At 35.4% G+C, this 19,680-nt stretch overlaps 2 protein-coding genes across 3 annotated transcripts in view; one reads left to right on the forward strand and one right to left on the reverse strand.

Annotated features, from left to right (window-relative positions):
• Positions 1–361: 361 nt before the first annotated feature.
• LOC138305696 (calcipressin-2-like) lies at positions 362–9,401 on the reverse strand. Its single transcript, XM_069245984.1, has 4 exons — positions 9,022–9,401; positions 4,057–4,230; positions 3,404–3,575; positions 362–2,855 (listed from the first exon to the last, which is right to left on the reverse strand). Exons 1-4 carry the CDS (start codon positions 9,226–9,228, stop codon positions 2,713–2,715), a joined length of 696 nt encoding a protein of 231 aa, XP_069102085.1. The 5' UTR covers positions 9,229–9,401; the 3' UTR covers positions 362–2,712.
• Positions 9,402–11,547: 2,146 nt separating this feature from the next.
• The window catches only part of LOC138305722 (methylosome protein WDR77-like), a 33,465-nt gene continuing 25,332 nt past the window's right edge, over positions 11,548–19,680 (forward strand). For both annotated transcript variants that reach the window (XM_069246004.1, XM_069246012.1), the window contains exon 1: positions 11,548–11,707. In XM_069246004.1, the coding sequence (XP_069102105.1) occupies positions 11,650–11,707 (58 nt within the window). In that variant the 5' untranslated portion in view covers positions 11,548–11,649. The remainder of the gene's footprint in view (positions 11,708–19,680) is intronic.

Genomic DNA, 19,680 nt, shown 5'->3' on the forward strand with positions numbered 1-19,680 from the left:
TATTCGTGTCTCAGAAAACTGTCTTTATTTTATGTTATTGAATTACAATTTTGCTTCTCAATAACCTGACCTTACTTGAATACTCTAGGTCATCATATTGGATCAGTTGCACACTTAGGCAAAGAACTACCAAGTTTATTCAATGACCTTGATCTCATTGCAAATCAAGACACATCTTCATATTATAATCTTAGAATGAAGGTGGTCAAATATTGGGCCTTCAGTATGCATAGGAACAAAAGAAGGATTTACTTTGAGCTGAAGGTCTGTTGACAAACCTACATTTTTGATGTGATATAGTATGTGGCCACTTGATCTAATATTGAGGCTAAATTCAAATCAAAACAACACACAGCAGATATCAATTTTGTAGATAATTTATTAAACAAACAGCAATATAACAATAAATATCCTTGCCATAATTATCAGACAGCATGTTGAAGATGATGTAAAGGGAGATAACTTAAAACCGTTTGTAGAAATCAGCTGGAGGATACACTAGAAGTACATTTAATCCTCCATCAGGTACAAAGGAGGAAACTCCATTTTTGAAAAGAATTTATATTATCATATATTGTAGTGATAGAGAGTCTAATTTTAAAACCAATTTCACAGGGAGGGAATCACAAGAGAGATTTTCCGTGGTCTGTAAAAATTAACAACTGGCTTGTCATGGAATGTCGAATAATGAATTGCACTGTTATGCCTATACCGCATTTTCTCAGATCATGTAAATTTAGGAGCAATAATTAAATAACTATCCATATTTTTCTCGGAGCATGTAAAATTAGGAGCGATAACTATCCTAAATAAAGCAGTATGGTGGTATGAAGAGCATGTATGTAACAAACTATTGGCATTTCAACATAACCAGATTGGATCAATCAAGTTTTAACAAGATCTAATGGAGGTAATGGGAGACTTTAAATTCTTGTTTGAGTTTCAAGATGGAACAAAGATGTTCTGATCAGTTTCAAAACTCATCTACCATTACTTCTGTACAAGCCATGAAAATTGACTGCAAAATATCCAAATCATCACCTATCAAGTCATTTTATTTTTTCAAACATTTTCAAAAGAATATGCACACTATAAAAATAGAGAGAATATAGATATGGAATTTGAGACACATACAATTTTCTATCAAGGATTGTGGAACAGTGACATAAATGATGATGGTGAGTTAAATTTTTCTTGCTGAAACAACCATCTCAAAGTGGTGTCTTAGGTAACAATTTTCCACTGATTATTTTCGTTTGTAGCACTACACTACAAGTATACTCTAAAACATGAAAACACAAAAAGGGCAACAACTCAGCAAATCCATCAGATTCATATTAAAGATGGCAGTGGTAATCTTCAAAAGTAAGCAAACTATGACACAGAAACAAAAAATGTAATCTTTTCTTAAATGGCTTACTAATGACCTTACTGAAACACACTAACCTTGATGTGTACTATTAGGGGATGCATGTACCTTTAACTATCATTTTGTCTGTATATTATATAGTGACAATATAATACTAACCCACACTCCCCTTGATTTACACTTTACATTACCTCATGGGTTCTACAGACATGGAATGAACAAGTTAGGCAAAAAAAATGTGTCTGTTTAGGGCTACCCGACCGACCCTAATTTTTTACCCCCGACCCTAATTTTTTTTCCCCCACTTTTCTACGAAAAAAATTAAAAGTCGGGATTTTGATCTCAGACTCCAGTTCTGGCCATTACTTTAGAGTGAAAGACACTAAAACAAAAAAAAAACAAACAAAAAAAACGACCTACCAACCCTAATATTTTGCCAATGCATCATTAAGTAAGCCCTGGTTTGCCTGATATGATAGAGTTATCTCCCATTGACTTTTAATTAAAACAATGGTGTGCATATGGTGTACTTTAACTATAATTTGGTTGCCAAGATTTATGTATGGCTCAACTATACCTTTAGAAACCTATCAGAGATAAGCTGTTTATTTGCAATTTATATGAGAAGAAATGTTGTGGAAATTGCACATGGAGGTACTGGCATTATATTGGTTTGTAGGGTTTTTTTCATTTTCACAATATACATGTAGATGCTCCCTCTAAATTTACACATTTAATTTCCATATAAAATGTCTTTAGGTAAATCTGAACTTGATATGTCTTTTACTACTCATTTAAACACAGTAAATATAGCATTATCAATAATGAAATCCAAAGATTCACAGTGACAGAATCAAGCAAACAAAATATATAAGATTTCACATATTAATACAGAAACTGTTCAATTACAAATCTTATTTTATGAAGTTTGAATTACATTTTTATTGACAAGAAAGCCGTGAATGTTGTGGGAAGAAAGAAAACTTAATTTCTGTACAATGATATTTCAACAGAAAGAACAATGAAACAATTAAAACAAAATTTAAATTTGAAATTACCTTTAAAATATCAGTACAGTTTTCATGCGATGTACCTTTAATTTTTCAGAGGGTTTGTAGGACAAACCTGTATCGTCATTATCATTCAACTTTAACATAAAGCTGAGCCTTAATTACCAGGGTAATTCCTGTTTTGTGTCTGGTAGTGGTCACATGCAAAGTTATGATAGTTTGTAAATTCCTGCAAAGCTCTGCGTGTATTCTGTGATAGCAACTTTTCAGATCAACAATTAAAACAGATGCTGTACTTAAAGGGAGAGGTTCAGATGCTTGGCAGTAAAGACATTAGGTCCTGCGCTCAGGACAGCGTGTCTGTGGTAGTTTTGGGCATTTGTCCCCATACAAGTCCACTGGCCCCTCATTTTCACATATATGTACAATGATGCCAGGCTGGCTGTCCGTTTGGGGGTGCAGCTCATGTGCTTCTCCTGTAAACATACAACAGGAAATATTATAAAACTATCTACATGTGGGTATATACATCATACATGTACTATAAATAATACTTGTAATAAATTTTCTCTAAGAAAAGTAATGATATGAACTCAAAAAGAGTGTCTCTTAAGAATATCTTTCAATAGAAAGTGGTCTCTCTAAGGAGTCTGGTATTCTAAGAGAGGCTTTCAAGGAATACAGAATGAAAGTCTCCCAAGAAATCTTATCCAATAAAGTGATCTCACAAGAAAGTTGGTCTCTCACAAAATGTTATCTAGAACAGTGCCTCTCCTTAGAAAAAGTAATATCTCAGAAAAGTTTGTCTCTCAAAATAGCCTATCATTCATGGCAGGTGGTTTCTCAGAAAGCAAAGACCATAGTCTCTCAATAATGGCTATCAAGGCAGATGATCTGTTAAGAAAGGTGGTCTCTAAAGATTTAGGTGGGGTGCGTATTCTAATGTCATAATTAACTTACAAGATAAGTTTGTGATTTTGATCAACTCTACGGTCAAAGAAACAGATGTTAAAATCTAACTTACCTGGTGCAAGATTTGCCATGGCCGCTAAGAGATCATAGTTGATGATAGGTTCTGACTCGGTGACAGGTTCCCAGCCTACAGGGGGAGAGGCTGGTGGAGAGATCAGAAATTGTTTTGTCGGGGCTGGTGGTTGTAAGTGTGGGTCATCATTATCACGACTTTTGTCTCTCAGCTGTAATAAGTCCAGGTCATTCACAGAATTATTTAATTATTTACAATAATAATGTACAGTATGTGTTTTTATAATTCAAATTCGGTATTCCACCCAATAAGCTCCCCTCCATATTTATGAGGCCTCTATTTCACTTATGTTGACTTAAATACAGGCTAAAACTATGAAAACTGTAAATTTCTTTGATTTTTTTGTATATCTATTAATGGTTACTCATATGCAATAATTTATTGAAAGATTAGCCTAGATTTCATCCTATTAAGTGCCCCTTCATTTTTCAACCGCCCTGGGCGCTTATTGGGTCAAATACAGTAGTTAGAACATAATCGCAAAAAACATGTTTCTTATTCTTGTGTAGCTAATTAATTGTTACTCATGAAATAAACTTTGAAAACTTGTAAGATTAAATTTCAAAAATTTTCTCAGCTATTTTCTGTTGAAACAAGCTTAAAGCGAAGCAATCTAACTATATTGGTCTTACCTGTCCCATATAACACTTTATACAGCTTCCACAGACTTCCATTTCATGTAAGCTGAGTTTGGCCTTTACAGCATACTCTGGGTGACTAAAATTCACCCTCACTCGTCGAAAACTTTTTAGGAAGTTAAATGTTGCAGATTCATCAAAATACCTGAACACATCTTGAAATTGTTTCTGAAAAACAGAATTTTCTTTCTAAAATAAACAAAAAACTTATCTTTTAAAGTTAGTAAATAAATCCCATAAATCTATAGTACAATTTGATTTAAATTCTTTTTAGTATGCAGTATGGAAATACAAAATGTAATTTTTAAAGTAAAAAATATTTCCAACATCTAGGTATCTAAAACTCAAAACTCACATAACCAGGGATCTTGATAGCTTTCTGTTCCTTTATTATAAAGATTTACCTCTATTCCCCTTTCGGGCCCGCCCTTCCTGCCCACGGGGAGTTTGAGCCAAAATTTAAACAAACTTTGCTCCCCTTCCACCAAGGATGTTCCTTACAAAAGTTGGTTACATTCCATGCAGAACTCTATGACTACCGGTAGTAGCCATTTAAAGGATTTACCTCTATATCCCCTATTGGGCCCCGCCTCCTGCCCCCTGGGGATCGGAGCCAAAATTGACACAAACTCTGTTCCCCTTCCCTTAAGGATGTTTCTTGCCAAATTTTGTTACATTCCATTCAGAACTCTATGGTTAGTAGCCATTTAAAGAATTCACCTCTATTTCCCCTATTGGGCCCGTCCCACCTGTCCCCAGGGGTCAGAGCCAAAATTTATACAAACTCTGTTCTCCTCCCCCCCCCATGGATGTTTCTTGCCAAAGGAGTAGATATGATAGGACCAGTATTTGGCCTTAATTTTTCAGGCCGAAAAATATCAACTCTGATCCACATCAATTTCACATCAACAAATACTCTCATACTTGCCATTCATCAAAACATAACTTTTTATAGCCATGTACACGATGTGCTCCACCTATGACGTTATCAAAAAATGAGGCCCAAAGGGCCTTAACGGTCATCTGACTACCTTGGCAATAGTAAAATTAATTATATATGGTGTCACTTTGTCAGGACCATGTCAGGATCATTTTCAATTTCTTTCAACAAATTTTATTTCAAACAAGAGGCCCAAGGGCCTTAACATATAGGAAATTAATTAGATATAGTGTCATTGTAGCCATCTTCAACTTTGGATCGACCCAAAAAATAACAAGACTTTGTCACGGACATGTCGGGATCATTTCATGCAAGTTTCAGCCAAATCGCATCAGTAGAACTTGAGAAGTTCAAAATGTGTTTTCAAGATGGCGGCTGCAGCGGCCATCTTGGATTTCAGATCGACCTAAAAAATAACACTTTGTCGGGACCATGTCAGGATCATTTCATGCAAGTTTCAGCCAAATCGCACTGGTAGAACTTGAGAAGAAGTTCAAAATGTGTTTTCAAGATGGCGGCTGTGGCGGCCATCTTGGATTTCAGATCGACCTGAAAAATAACAACACTTTGTCGGGACCATGTCAGAATCATTTCATGCAAGTTTCAGCCAAATCGCACTGGTAAAACTTGAGAAGAAGTTCAAAATGTGTTTTCAAGATGGCGGCTGTTGCGGACATCTTGGATTTCGGATCGACCCGAAAAATAACAACACTTTGTCGGGACCATGTCAGGATCATTTCATGCAAGTTTCAGCCAAATCGCACCGGTAGAACTTGAGAAGAAGTTCAAAATGTGTTTTCAAGATGGCGGCTGTGGCAGCCATCTTGGATTTCGGATCGACCCAAAAAATAACAACACTTTGTCGGGACCATGTCAGGATCATTTCATGCAAGTTTCAGCCAAATTGCACTGGTAGAACTTGAGAAGAAGTTCAAAATGTGTTTTCAAGATGGCGGCTGTGGTGGCCATCTTGGATTTCGGATCAACCCGAAAAATAACAAAACTTTGTCGGGACCATGTCAGGATCATTTCATGCAAGTTTCAGCCAAATCGCACCCGTAGAACTTGAGAAGAAGTTCAAAATGTGTTTTCAAGATGGCGGCTGTGGCGGCCATCTTGGATTTCGAATCGACCTGAAAAATAACAACACTTTGTCGGGACCATGTCAGGATCATTTCATGCAAGTTTCAGCCAAATCGCACAGGTAGAACTTGAGAAGAAGTTCAAAATGTGTTTTCAAGATGGCGGCCATCTTGGATTTCGGATTGACCCGAAAAATAACAACACTTTGTCGGGACCATGTCAGGATCATTTCATGCAAGTTTCAGCCAAATCGCACCGGTAGAACTTGAGAAGAAGTTCAAAATGTGTTTTCAAGATGGCGGCTGTGGCGGCCATCTTGGATTTTGGATCGACCCAAAAAATAACAACACTTTGTCGGGACCATGTCAGGATCATTTCATGCAAATTTCAGCCAAATCGCATTGGTAGAACTTGAGAAGAAGTTCAAAATGTGTTTTCAAGATGGCGGCTGTGGCGGCCATCTTGGATTTCGAATCGACCCGAAAAATAACAACACTTTGTCGAGACCATGTCAGGATCATTTCATGCAAGTTTCAGCCAAATCGCACTGGTAGAACTTGAGAAGAAGTTCAAAATGTGTTTTCAAGATGGCGGCTGTGGCGGCCATCTTGGATTTCGAATCGACCCGAAAAATAACAACACTTTGACGGGACCATGTCAGGATGATTTCATGCAAGTTTCAGCCAAATCGCACTGGTAGAACTTGAGAAGAAGTTCAAAATGTGTTTTCAAGATGGCGGCTGTGGCGGCCATCTTGGATTTCGAATCGACCTGAAAAATAACAACACTTTGTCGGGACCATGTCAGGATCATTTCATGCAAGTTTCAGCCAAATCGCACTGGTAGAACTTGAGAAGAAGTTCAAAATGTGTTTTCAAGATGGCGGCTGTGGCGGCCATCTTGGATTTCGGATCGACCCGAAAAATAACAACACTTTGTCGGGACCATGTCAGGATCATTTCATGCAAGTTTCAGCCAAATCGCACCGGTAGAACTTGAGAAGAAGTTCAAAATGTGTTTTCAAGATGGCGGCTGTGGCGGCCATCTTGGATTTCGGATCGACCCGAAAAATAACAACACTTTGTCGGGACCATGTCAAGATCATTTCATGCAAGTTTCAGCCAAATAGCATTGGTAGAACTTGAGAAGAAGTTCAAAATGTGTTTTCAAGATGGCGGCTGTGGCGGCCATCTTGGATTTCGGATCGACCCGAAAAATAACAACACTTTGTCGGGACCATGTCAGGATCATTTCATGCAAGTTTCAGCCAAATCGCACCGGTAGAACTTGAGAAGAAGTTCAAAATGTGTTTTCAAGATGGCGGCTGTGGCGGCCATCTTGGATTTCGGATCGACCCAAAAAATAACAACACTTTGTCGGGACCATGTCAGGATCATTTCATGTAAGTTTCAGCTAAATGGCACTGGTAGAACTTGAGAAGAAGCTCAAAATGTGAAAAGTTAACGCACGGCGGACGGCGCACGGCGCACGGCGCACGGCGGACGGCGGACGGCGGACGACGACGGACGAAACATGATGACTATAGGTCATCCTGACCCTTCGGGTCAGATGACCTAAAAATTGATGATTTTCCTCTTCTCACCATATTTTGCTAGAAATTCATCATCTTTAGGTTAGAAAAGGCTTGAAATGGATTTGGCCGCCAACTTGGAGCAACTTTATATTTTGCATGGATATGCGTAAATACACAATACACAACGTGTGAAAAAACCGCTCAAAAAGTATGATTTTTCAAGGATTTTTGTGAAAAATGGCGGGAAACTGCATGTAGATGACGTCATAGTGAACATAATTGGCACATGCAGGATATTTTCGGGATGTAATGTGTTAGCAAATGTATTCAACTGTTATATGGCAAAATATGTTGTTCTTTACTGGAGAATTAATTTTGGGGCCATATTTGAGTCTTAACATACCTTCTCCTTTGGTTACATTTCATGAAGAACTCTATGACTAGTAGCGATTTAAAGGACTTTTCTCTATTTCCCCTGGCCTATTGGGCCCCAACCCTCTTGTCCCCGGGGGGTCAAAGCCAAAATTTATACAGACTATGTTTCCCTTGCCCAAGGATGTTTCTGGCATAATTTGGTTACATTCCATGCATAACTCTATGACAAGTTGCGATGTAAAGGATATGTTGACGGACATAATGGACACCGCGCAATTACATAAGCTGAGCTTAGCTCACCAGCCCTTCAGCCCAGGTGAGCTAAAACTTGACTGTTAAAATGTGCTGTTGGACCAGAGAACCTCCATGACAAGCCGTTAGGGTTTTTACCTATTGAAAGGAAGATATCTGTATTCAAAATAAAGATATCTGTATTTCTACAATAATTAGATATATCTGTATATGAATTAGAGATATCTCTATTTGAATTACAAATATATCTAGATATCTCTAATTAATCATGAAATAGAGATATCTCTATTTCAAATACAGATATCTCTAATTCAATTAATGATATCTTTATTTCAATTAGAGATATCTGCATTTCATTGTAAATAAAGATATCTGCATTTAAAATAAATATATTTTTAATTCAAATACAGATATCTCTACTTCAAATACAGATTATCTCTATTTCAAATGCAGATATCTCTAATTGTTGTAGAAATACAGATATTTTTATTTTAAATAAAGATATCACTATTTGAAATAGGCCTAAAGATATCTTATTTGACATAAAATAGAGATATCTATATTTGACTATCAAATAGGAAACCTACTGGATACTAATTTTTCCCAATTTCCTACTTAATCGCACAAAAATTCCCAATCTTCACCAGATGGCAATTTCCCAAAATACCCAGGAAAAACACTGAGTTTGTCTCCGGGTCTAACAAATCATCTGTTGTCTACTAGAAGCGTTATTTGATGAATGTGTCAAGCCCCTGTGCATTGTTTATAAACAAACCTGCGTATCGGAATCTGTAAAAACACTGTCTTCGATATTTGTTACGATAACAGTGTCTGGTAAATCATCATAAAAATCCGCATCGTTTGGATTCCCCGTGTTACAATCGTTAATGTCTAAGTCATCATCCAAATCTTCGTGTCCATTCTCGGCCATTTTACAGTCATCACTCTCGGAGTTATTAAATTCAGACGGACTTCCTCGCATTATCCTCCAATAAAACACAATTCAGTAAATTATAAAAACGTCATAGAATTGATACAATCCATACGTATAACAAACATCCAGTGGCCTGATACTAATGATAGACTTTACATGGTCATAATGGGGCTTCATACGTCAAAACGTCAGGGTGAAATATTGTACGTCATTCCTGGAGCTGTTCCACTTCCAAATTAGTTAGAGTTACTTCCCTTCCACCATATCACAAGAAGAGGGAGACACTATTTGTTCATACTCACGAATCGAGAAGAGTTTTTAAATATGTAATTTATCAAAATATTTTTAACTTATAGACTATAAAACTAGTAAAAAAAAAAATTGTAATAAAACGTAGACACTTTCGGAGTTCAAAAAATGTAAAAAATAAAGTTGAGTACAGCAATTCTAAGTTGATAAGGTCACAGTTGTAAATAAACCCTCTAATTTAGATTTATTCATGTGTTGTATTTAAATCTCTGCCTGTATTCATAATATAATAACTATATATTATATCATTACAAAATGAAAAAGTCTATATAGCGGTGTTGTAAAAAGAAATACAATGTATATAATTTACCTAGGGAACCATACGTATATTTTGAGAATGCAGCGAAGTACAATTATTTGTACAACAGTTTGAGTATGTGAATATAGAGTTGTGTATGTCAAACGAAAAAATGACACATGATGATAATGTGGCTGACGGTATTGAAGATGATGATGATGAGACTGATTATTGAGGATGACTATATATGGTTGATGATGATCATGTTCTTGTTGTTGTTGATGATTAAGACGAGGGCTATGATGATTTTGAATTTTACGATTATGACAATGAACATGATGATGTTGATGGATGGTGATGATGATAATGATGATGATGATAATGATGATATTTCATGTTGTTGATGGTGAATATGATGATTGTGACGATGATGATGATTAGGACAATGATAAATATATTAATGGCGATGATGGCGATGAACATGATGGTGTTGATGAATGGTGATGATGATGATGATGATGGTGATATGATAATGATGATGATGATGATGATGAAAGACGGCTGTTCAAATAGCTATTCAATCCATGACGATAACGAATTATTATTTCATTATAGATGCAAAATCCCTTGGGATTTCATCATAAAATTATAACCAAATGTATATCATATAAGCATTGAACGTCTTTCAGTTGGCTCTACGGTTTACAGCATCCGTATACCACTGTACATTAATTCTAGTCCGCTAAACCTGCCTATATTATTAGGCCTTTTTAGTTTTTTTTTTTTGTCTAATAGAAATATTAGGCAAAAAAAAATAAAAATTAAAAAAAGCCTAATAATATAGGCAGGTTTAGCGGAATAGAATTAATGTACAGTGGTATATAGCCCGAGATACTCTGGCCCTGACACCAGACTTAGACATTATGACAGATAGTGTCTGGTTTAGGGCCCTAAACCAGACACTATCTGTCATAGTGTCTAAGTCTGGTGTCAGGGCCAGAGTATCTCGGGCTAAGTGGTATACGGATGCTGTAAACCGTAGAGCCAACTGAAAGACGTTCAATTCAAAGACGTTCAAAGACTACATTAATTCACCTTCATAGGCCTAGGCTTCCTGGCTTTAGTTTAAATTCCGTTATTCCGTAATGCCACCAGTAAATAGGCATAATTAAAACAAATTAAAAGACAAGTCGTTTAAAAAATGGTTCCTATGTAAATTTTGTAACTTTTTTTATTTTTCAAAGAATTTTCATATAATAATCTGATTTATTTTTTTGTTTAAAAACAGCTTGTCTTTTAATTTGTTTTAATTATGCCTATTTACTGGTGGCATTACGCATAATAACGGAATGTACATGGTATACGGTAGTCCGCTAAACCTGCCTATATTATTAGGCTTTTTATTATTTTTTTTTTATTATTTTCCTAATATATAGTCTACAGTATATATAAGTATAGTCTATATATTAGGCAAAAAAAATAAATAAATAAAAAAGCCTAATAATATAGGCAGGTTTAGCGGACTAGGTATACGGATGCTGTAAACTAGAGCAAACGTACATGTGTATTACACGCGTACACCTACAGGTGCGAGAGCGAGTAGGTACTGGTAACAGACTCCTTAGACCAGGGGACGTAACTCTGTCATCCTTAACGACATTCGATTTTGTGTTCATTTTTTCTTTTCTTAATATATCCCATCATCTAAATTATTTATTCCACTACAAAATATCAAGGTCGTGAATACTAAGACATAATTTAGTCAGTAATAATACAAAATAGGTTGTTGCAAATTAATCTTTGATTCTGCGCAGAAATGACATTTGAGTCTTCGCGCGGGCTTCCGGTATTGGTTGAAGAATACACATGGTCGACCCCTCAAATTTCTTTCCGGTTTAAAAATAGGTTTCGGTTGAGCAGTGATGGATAATATACCAGCGGCCATGGACAGACACTTAGACGTGATTCAGTGTCATGAAGGTGAGTTGTTTTAATTCGTGTATTTCGGACTTGAAATTCGATTTTTTGACTTAAGAACACAACCTCCTATCTCGGTACACCACTGCTGACTGTTGTACATGTGTTGTGCATGTATTGTTGTCGATGGAAACACAGATAACAGTTTTTGAGACTCACGTGGGTGAGGACAGCATGGTTTGTGTTATATATATACACAGATCAAGACTGTAAACACTTTACAAACAAGTCGTTGAACCAGTTTTCTTCTTGTACATGTACATCCCAAAAGTACTGAACGTCTGAAGTACTGTACAATCTTCTATAGCACAACATATTCTTTGCTAAATTACTTTTACTGATTTTACTCAACGTGTATGCAGGAGGATATAGATTTGTAATATTTGTTTCTCATTCTCATCAGTTTCTCATCAGTCTAACATCATTGGGAAGCCAAAAAAGGCTTGTACAGATGTATAGTGATATTTTACAATAATGGTAAAATATTTAATGTGATTGCTTAAAATCCTTAATAGTACGTCCTAGGTTTATGTATAATAAAATGTTGTTCCTAGGTTGAAGGTAAAAATTTCGTGGCGTGGTTTTTCCAGTGCTTGTTTAATCTATTTTTGAAAATGTCCAGGTCCTCAGCATTGACCACATCAACAGGTAGCTGCGATGACGTAGCTCTGAACGACGGACGGAAGATTTCTGACAGATGGTCGTCGTCAGAGCTACGATTCTGTCCCATAGTGTTGCAAAATATCCAGCGGTGAAAATGTTACATTTCATGTGTGTCATGTAATTTTGTAATTAAATTCAACAATATCAAACATTTTTAACATAAAATGATTATTTATTTACCCAACTCCGTGTCTAAATTATGTTTTAAGCACTTTTGAATTAGTCTGGGGCCTTAGGGAAATCCGTGTGCATTTTCTGAAGAAAGTTAGCGACTATGTGTAATCTATTATACATGTGTCAGTATTGCAGAAAACGTATGCCTTAATTGTCTCCAAACCCAGCGACGGTGGATTTTTATGACGTACTATCATCAACATTTAACAGCTGAATCTGATACAAAATTCTGCATTAACTCCTAAAAAATGATAAATATGATGTTTAATGACAACATAATTATGTATTGAATAATTTGTGTCATAGGAAGCCTAAATATTAAATTTAGTGATGCTGAAAAGAACATTTAGGGACAAATTAGCATAAAAAAAGTCATTTCCGCACTTCAAAATTGGTTTTTGTTTTTTGCATAAATGCTCTCAAATAGGGCTGCTGCGGTTCACCGGTATATTGAGGTATTGCAATGCTGCACCACCAAAAAATATTGTACCGCGATACAGTTTACCTGTATCGGTTTCTTACGATATATTTTTTTAGTATCATAATTTCATTAATTTGATATAATTAAAACGTCCTGTTATTAAAACAAAACCAGCAAGTTGTATTTGTTTTCCTTTCGATGCAGATGTCGGTCAAATGTTTGTAACTAACCTGTATTATGTTCGAATGATTCCAACATTTGCATGACGTTGAATATAAACAATATGACATTAGGCTAGTTTCTGAAATATTATCAAGCTGATTTGCTCCATTAATCAACAATACCGGAATATATAATTCTCTAAACACATTTAAGGCCCGATGAATACATGGCTGCAAGGATTTTGCCAGCTATTTCAGGCTTCATCCGCCGCCGCCATTTTCGAATTCCTACACGTGACAAAACAGCACTGCAAGCCGATCAGCCCTTTGAAGTTTAATCACGATCGTAAGCTTATTTTGCCAGGACAATTGTTCTTAAATTTGTTCATTATTTAGGTTCAAAAGTGTTAACTATCATGTTTAGTTATTGCATTATTAGGTTACGATCGTCTGTAGCCTATCATTTTCACATTTCTCGTATTTTTTAAAACAAGAACCTCACGTTTGAACATTTCTGTTACTCAACAACACAGTTCAAATCGATGTAAAACTACATAGCATAGCACTGTATGTTTGTATAATGCAAAGGGTGTTTTTATTATGGAATATGTACAAAATAAACACCACATATATTAAGGACAAAATATTGCAATACATATCACAATACAGTTGTTGTGTATCACAATATATCGTGGTACGCTTCTGCCGTATCGCGGCAGCCCTACTCTCAAATGAGTAAAATTCTAATTTTTCCCATTACGTTTTGTTTGTAATACATCCATCTGGTGTATGTGAAGAAATTGGGTTAAACTTTGTGACCAAATTCTACTTAAATTTTTTTTAAATCAAAAAATCTTTGCCCTACCCCCAAAAGTCTGTCTCCGATGTCCATCGTCTGTCATGCAACGTAAACCATTTATGTTATACTCTAGGCTTCTTTAAAACCAGTGAAGCAAATTATATGTATTTTCAAAGACCTTTTACAGCCTAAAGCTCATCAAAGTCCTTATTAATTATATGGTATGGTTCCAATCCCCCCCTGTGAAGTTTTGGACGGATGCTCTCAAGCTGATTCAGAAAAGTAAGAATCATAACCGGCTTACCATGTTATACAAGAAATGATTCAATTTGCTTGTAAAGTGCATCTTCATTGGCTAAAAATTTGCTTAATCAGCCCATAAAGGAAAAGATGGTGTCGTCATTTGTAACGTTGCTTCTGATTAGCTGAGACAATGGCGTTATGATTTCATTGACAAAAAAGTCCCAAAATGAGTTTAGAATTCTGAAGAGGTTATCATTAGTAAATTGAATTATATGGATTAACTTCGCGGTTTAATTCAGAGTAAACTAAGATTTTTCTGTTATATCCCCATAACATAAACAAAGTCTTTTCAAGTTAATCCTTACATGAATCTTTATATTTTGAAACAGAATTGGAACCCCTTTCTAAGGTGACTGATTTCGGCCATATCGCACTGTCGCATTGCCGACCCCGCCAAGCGATCTTAATCGAAATACGACATTGTGCGGAGCGACAGTGCGCCATGCGATAAAATTATCCTGCCACGCGACAAAATTTTTCTGTCAATGCGACAGCATTTTCTGTCGCACTGGCATATTGTCGCTCTTTGCTTTGCGCATTGTTGCACTGTTACATGATGCAATGTCGCTCTTCGTTTGGTGCGGGGTCGCCAATGCAAAAGTGCGACATGGCCGAACTCAGCCACCATACTTTTCAGACAAAAGAGGTAAAAGTAAACCTTCAATCACTATACAAGATAAACATTAATATGACTCAAAATTATCTATCAAACTTATTACCTTCTTCAGTAGGCTATATAGTAATCCTTACATTTTAAGAAACAATGAAAACTTCATTACCACATCAACGATATCCTTCTTTCCTACTACTTTAAGAATTACTTTAATTATGGGGAAAGAAAACTTAATACTTTACATACTAAATTAAGACATCAGTGTAGTTTTCTCAAAGATGACCCTTTCCGTGTATATTTGGCACCAGGCTCTATTTGAATGCTAACCATTTCTTTTTTGAATGTCAGTTATGCTACTGCGGACAAATATGCTCCAATTTTTAAATGACCTCAATATAAAAGTTAATTTAAATTTATTACTTTATGGAAATGAAAACTTGGCTTGGTACATGTATATTGTCATGTATTAACTTGTGCAGTCATTTATAAAGTCCAGCAGAAGATTTTAAACACAATATCATTGTATATCTTGTTATCTTGTATGTTATATGTTAAATTCATATATGTCATTACCTGTGAATATTTCATGCTGATAGAACTACATGTACTTTGAAGGTTCCTGGGCTTACTGGAGTGCATTTTCTACCTATAGTATAAACAATGATGAACATGTGTGATGTCTATTGTTTACACAACCGTTTATTTTACCCAACGACATATAAGCGTACGTATTATACATAGCTTACAGAATACGATAAATAATAGGAACGTTTTACAAGCTAATGAAACATGGCCTTGCCTAATATGTACACATTAGATCTAAGGCAACGTTTCGGTAGTGCATATGTAGGAAACAGAAATAGGGGTAGGGTGTGTGCATGTAGGAATATACCAGTGTATGAATCGTGAACAAAGGAAATATAACATGATAATGTAAAACATGACTTTATGTCTTCCTTAAATTAAAATCACTTTTATGAAGACAGCAGCTGGACATATTTGTCTGAGGATGGCAATTCTATAAGATAACTTTATCGCTAACTTTTTCTGTTATTTTAGTTTTGCTTACAATAATGACATAGAATTATTATTTTTGTTTTTCGGAAACGTTTTATTGCCACATGCGGCGGCCTATGGCAAAGATTACTAAAAATTATGTCTCTTGGTGGAAAACCAACAAGAGCAAGCTTTTAACTAACGTTTTTGAATTTGGAATAGCATTTTCATTGGCAATCAAACTAAATCAGAATAGGTGAAAGGAAGATGGTACGTGTAATCTTGATGTTAATACAATTTTGTCGGCTTCTGTAAGAAAAGAAAAAAAATTGATGCTGCTAATTAATATCATGCACATAGTTTCCTTAGCTATGCTAACGCTTGATATTGCGATTTGTAAAAAAATATAACAGTTATAGTTAGCGTCAAAACCATACGTTCAGCAGACATACCATAAAAATTTGACGTCGTGTGCATAATGTATATTTAAGCATATGAACATACACTTCTATACTACGTTTTTCAAATGTAAATGCTATTATTGAGAGAGCATTAAATGTGATTTTCCAGTAGGTAACAGGCTTGTGACGAGCCTCTTAGTTAGATTCCTATATTCTGAACGCCTTGTCAGAAATGGAATTTCTTATTCTACTCATGATTGTTTCTTGCTTATACATTGTTGTAACGATAGAACAAGATATATACTGATAGAAACTATCAAAACCACATAAAATTGTCATATTTGTCCAAATGTAGACCGCTAACAACTTGACCGGAAGTCTAGGATGGCACGAAAATGACTTAAAGGAAATGCCGGCCGGATCCGGAAACAATAATGCTCGATAATATCTACTCCAAACAAAAAATGTTTAAAAATCGGTTTTATGTCCAACATATATTTTTATGATTTTGATATGTTTGGGTGTTATCAATGGTCTGCGTGATAAATTAAAAACATCAAAAAGTGCTTTATCTTTTGAATATAGTGGAAATATATTACCTTCACCTCAATTTTAGCAAGGAGTCGGGCGTTATTATTCTAAAAATGCAATAAATGTCGGGATATATCTTAAAACTGTATGCATACGAGTAACACTCATACATTTATTGACTATATAAAACAAGTTTAAGTTATGTTTATGATAAAGGTTACCAGAAAAAACGTTTTATTTTTGGTCTTCTGTGATACGGATATTGGGGTCATCGGCCATCTTTATGACGTCATATTGACCACTGGTCGCGACTCCAAGGAACAAGGCATTGTTTTTCTGATGCCCACGGTTGTTCTTAACAAAATGGCATATGCCTTGATATTTCTTCACGAAATGCACACGGAAACTTTTTTTACGCCCTCAGGTACGGGACTAAATGGCTCACATCTTCGACACGGCTCACTTGGCCGCCATGATGCTTCTCGTTAGAAAGTCTCGCGCTCTAAATATGGCAACTAGTACCATATATGGAATGACCTACAATTATCACTACGAAAGAAATATGATGTCACAGTTTTTATCATGAACTTTAAAAATTCTTTTTCTCTAAATTCTAAATAATTTTTACATTTGTTCAGTTTAACTATGTTTATTCTTAGTTTGTTGGCTTTTTAAAACTTTAAAACATATTTTACCTGTTGAGTGTTTCATTTCATCACGGTTTCCGGTAAATCAAACATGGCAGCGTATTTGAACAGAATATTATACGTGTGTTGTGTTTGCCTTGGATTTTACCACTAATAGTTGATGAAACATTATAATCGAAAGGTTTGTGAATTGAATATTGATTATAGTTGTCAGAACAGTGCAGTTACATATGGATATTATCCGAAAAGTATATTTTTATCAGCCTCAAAGTGGATCACATCTGGGCTTGCAACACTATCGGCAATGGGGTGGAATTCATATCCTGCCGGGAACGGAGTGGAGGCAGGGTATGATTATTCATTCTAATCAACAGGGAGAGAATTCCAGGACTCCACTATCCTGTTACTGAAAACATTTCTTGCTGAGTTGAGACGAAAAGGTTTCTTGTAGAGTTTTTTGTTATGACCTCTTGTACCTGTGTGTCTCATTGGAGTACATAATTATGTTCTCACTGGTAACAATGTCGATTTTGTTGATTATTCTAAAGGTCTCAGGCCCTCAGTCTTCTATATTCAAGTGTTGGGATACCCAGGGTCTTCAATCGGTCAGGATAGTAGAGATCTTTAAGGTTAACAAGTTGGAAAGAAACTAAAATCCAGAATGAATTAAAATAATTGATAAGTTTTGAATTTTGATCTATGCTGCTCTAGTCTTGTAATGGTATTTAAATAAGCTAAACAAAAAAACCTTGAAGATAGATGTTTAGGTGAAAAGTAGTTCATGACATGTTGATCCTGATCATCATGAGTAGTCTGTATCAGTGTTAGATTAGGAGTACTGATAGTTATTTGACCAGAGCTGGGTTTGAGTAGTCTGCAACTGTATCAGTGTTAGATTAGGAGTACTGATAGTTATTTGACCAGAGCTGGGTTTGAGTAGTCTGCAACTGTATCAGTGTTAGATTAGGAGTACTGATAGTTATTTGACCAGAGCTGGGTTTGAGTAGTCTGCAACTGTATCAGTGTTAGATTAGGAGTACTGGGTTTGAGTAGTCTGCAACTGTATCAGTGTTAGATTAGGAGTACTGATAGTTATTTGACCAGAGCTGGGTTTGAGTAGTCTGCAACTGTATCAGTGTTAGATTAGGAGTACTGATAGTTATTTGACCAGAGCTGGGTTTGATGATTGATATTGCATTAGAAATCATGATAAATCTGTTTTGAAAAAATCCATTGAAATAAATTGTCAGAGCTCCAGATAAAATTTCATGTCAAAGGGGTTTTACCCCCTATTTTTAAACTCAATGCTGATTTTACTATACTCCTTGATGTTTTTTCCCAATGCTGATTTGAAAATTCCAAAGGGTAATTTACCCTTGTGAATATACTTTAAATGCTGATTTTGACCTGTTTTTGTAAAGGTTTTCAAACTTCTTTATAGACTGTCACTGTGTTCATTAATATATAAAAACACATACAGTCACACCTGTCATAACAACTACCTTTGTATAAATACCAACTGCTTCTGAAGAGTTGAAGACTATTTTAATTGGGTCACAGCTGACCAAAATTAAAGACCACTGGTGTATAAACTTTTTCTCTTTGTCCCTTTGTCCCTTGGGTGATCATTATGTAGGTTTGACTGTATATTTTATATAGATATATTTGGTTTCTAAATCAATCTCTTTTCTTCTAAATAATTGTCAGAAAATAATAAAAATATGCACAAAACTAAAATCAATTGTTTATTTTCATTTTACAAAATAGGCAATAATAAATGATAAACTGAAATGTGTTATCAGAGTTCTTCCTATAAACCAATTTGAAATTGGTTACAGTTCTTATATTATATATTCACTGATTTGTGTCATTTCTTGAAGATTTGAAAAGTTAATAGGCAGTGCTCAGTAGCACAAACAAGTACAATATTCTGTCCATCATGCTTATTATCCAAGTTTATTCTGAAACAGACTCAATTCCATGGACCTGTTTTGATGGTTGAGCATTGACATCATCGGTCATTTTCAATAAAATTGAATTGACAAAAGAGTTTATATCTTCATTTTCTTTCCTTGTGAAGAATTTTAGAATAGATGGGACGTTCTCGCTCTTTTTAGTCCTATAGCGTCCCGGTTTTGATGCCTCCATTTTGATGCGACTACTTGTCAAACATTGAGTCTGTCACATGTTTAAATTCATACAGAAATTAATCTGAAACACCGAGATTAATCGAACGATTATAGATCAGCATCAGTTGAACATTTAAA

This window comes from Argopecten irradians, chromosome 1 (assembly GCF_041381155.1).
Source record: "Argopecten irradians isolate NY chromosome 1, Ai_NY, whole genome shotgun sequence".
Lineage (NCBI taxonomy): Eukaryota > Metazoa > Mollusca > Bivalvia > Pectinida > Pectinidae > Argopecten > Argopecten irradians.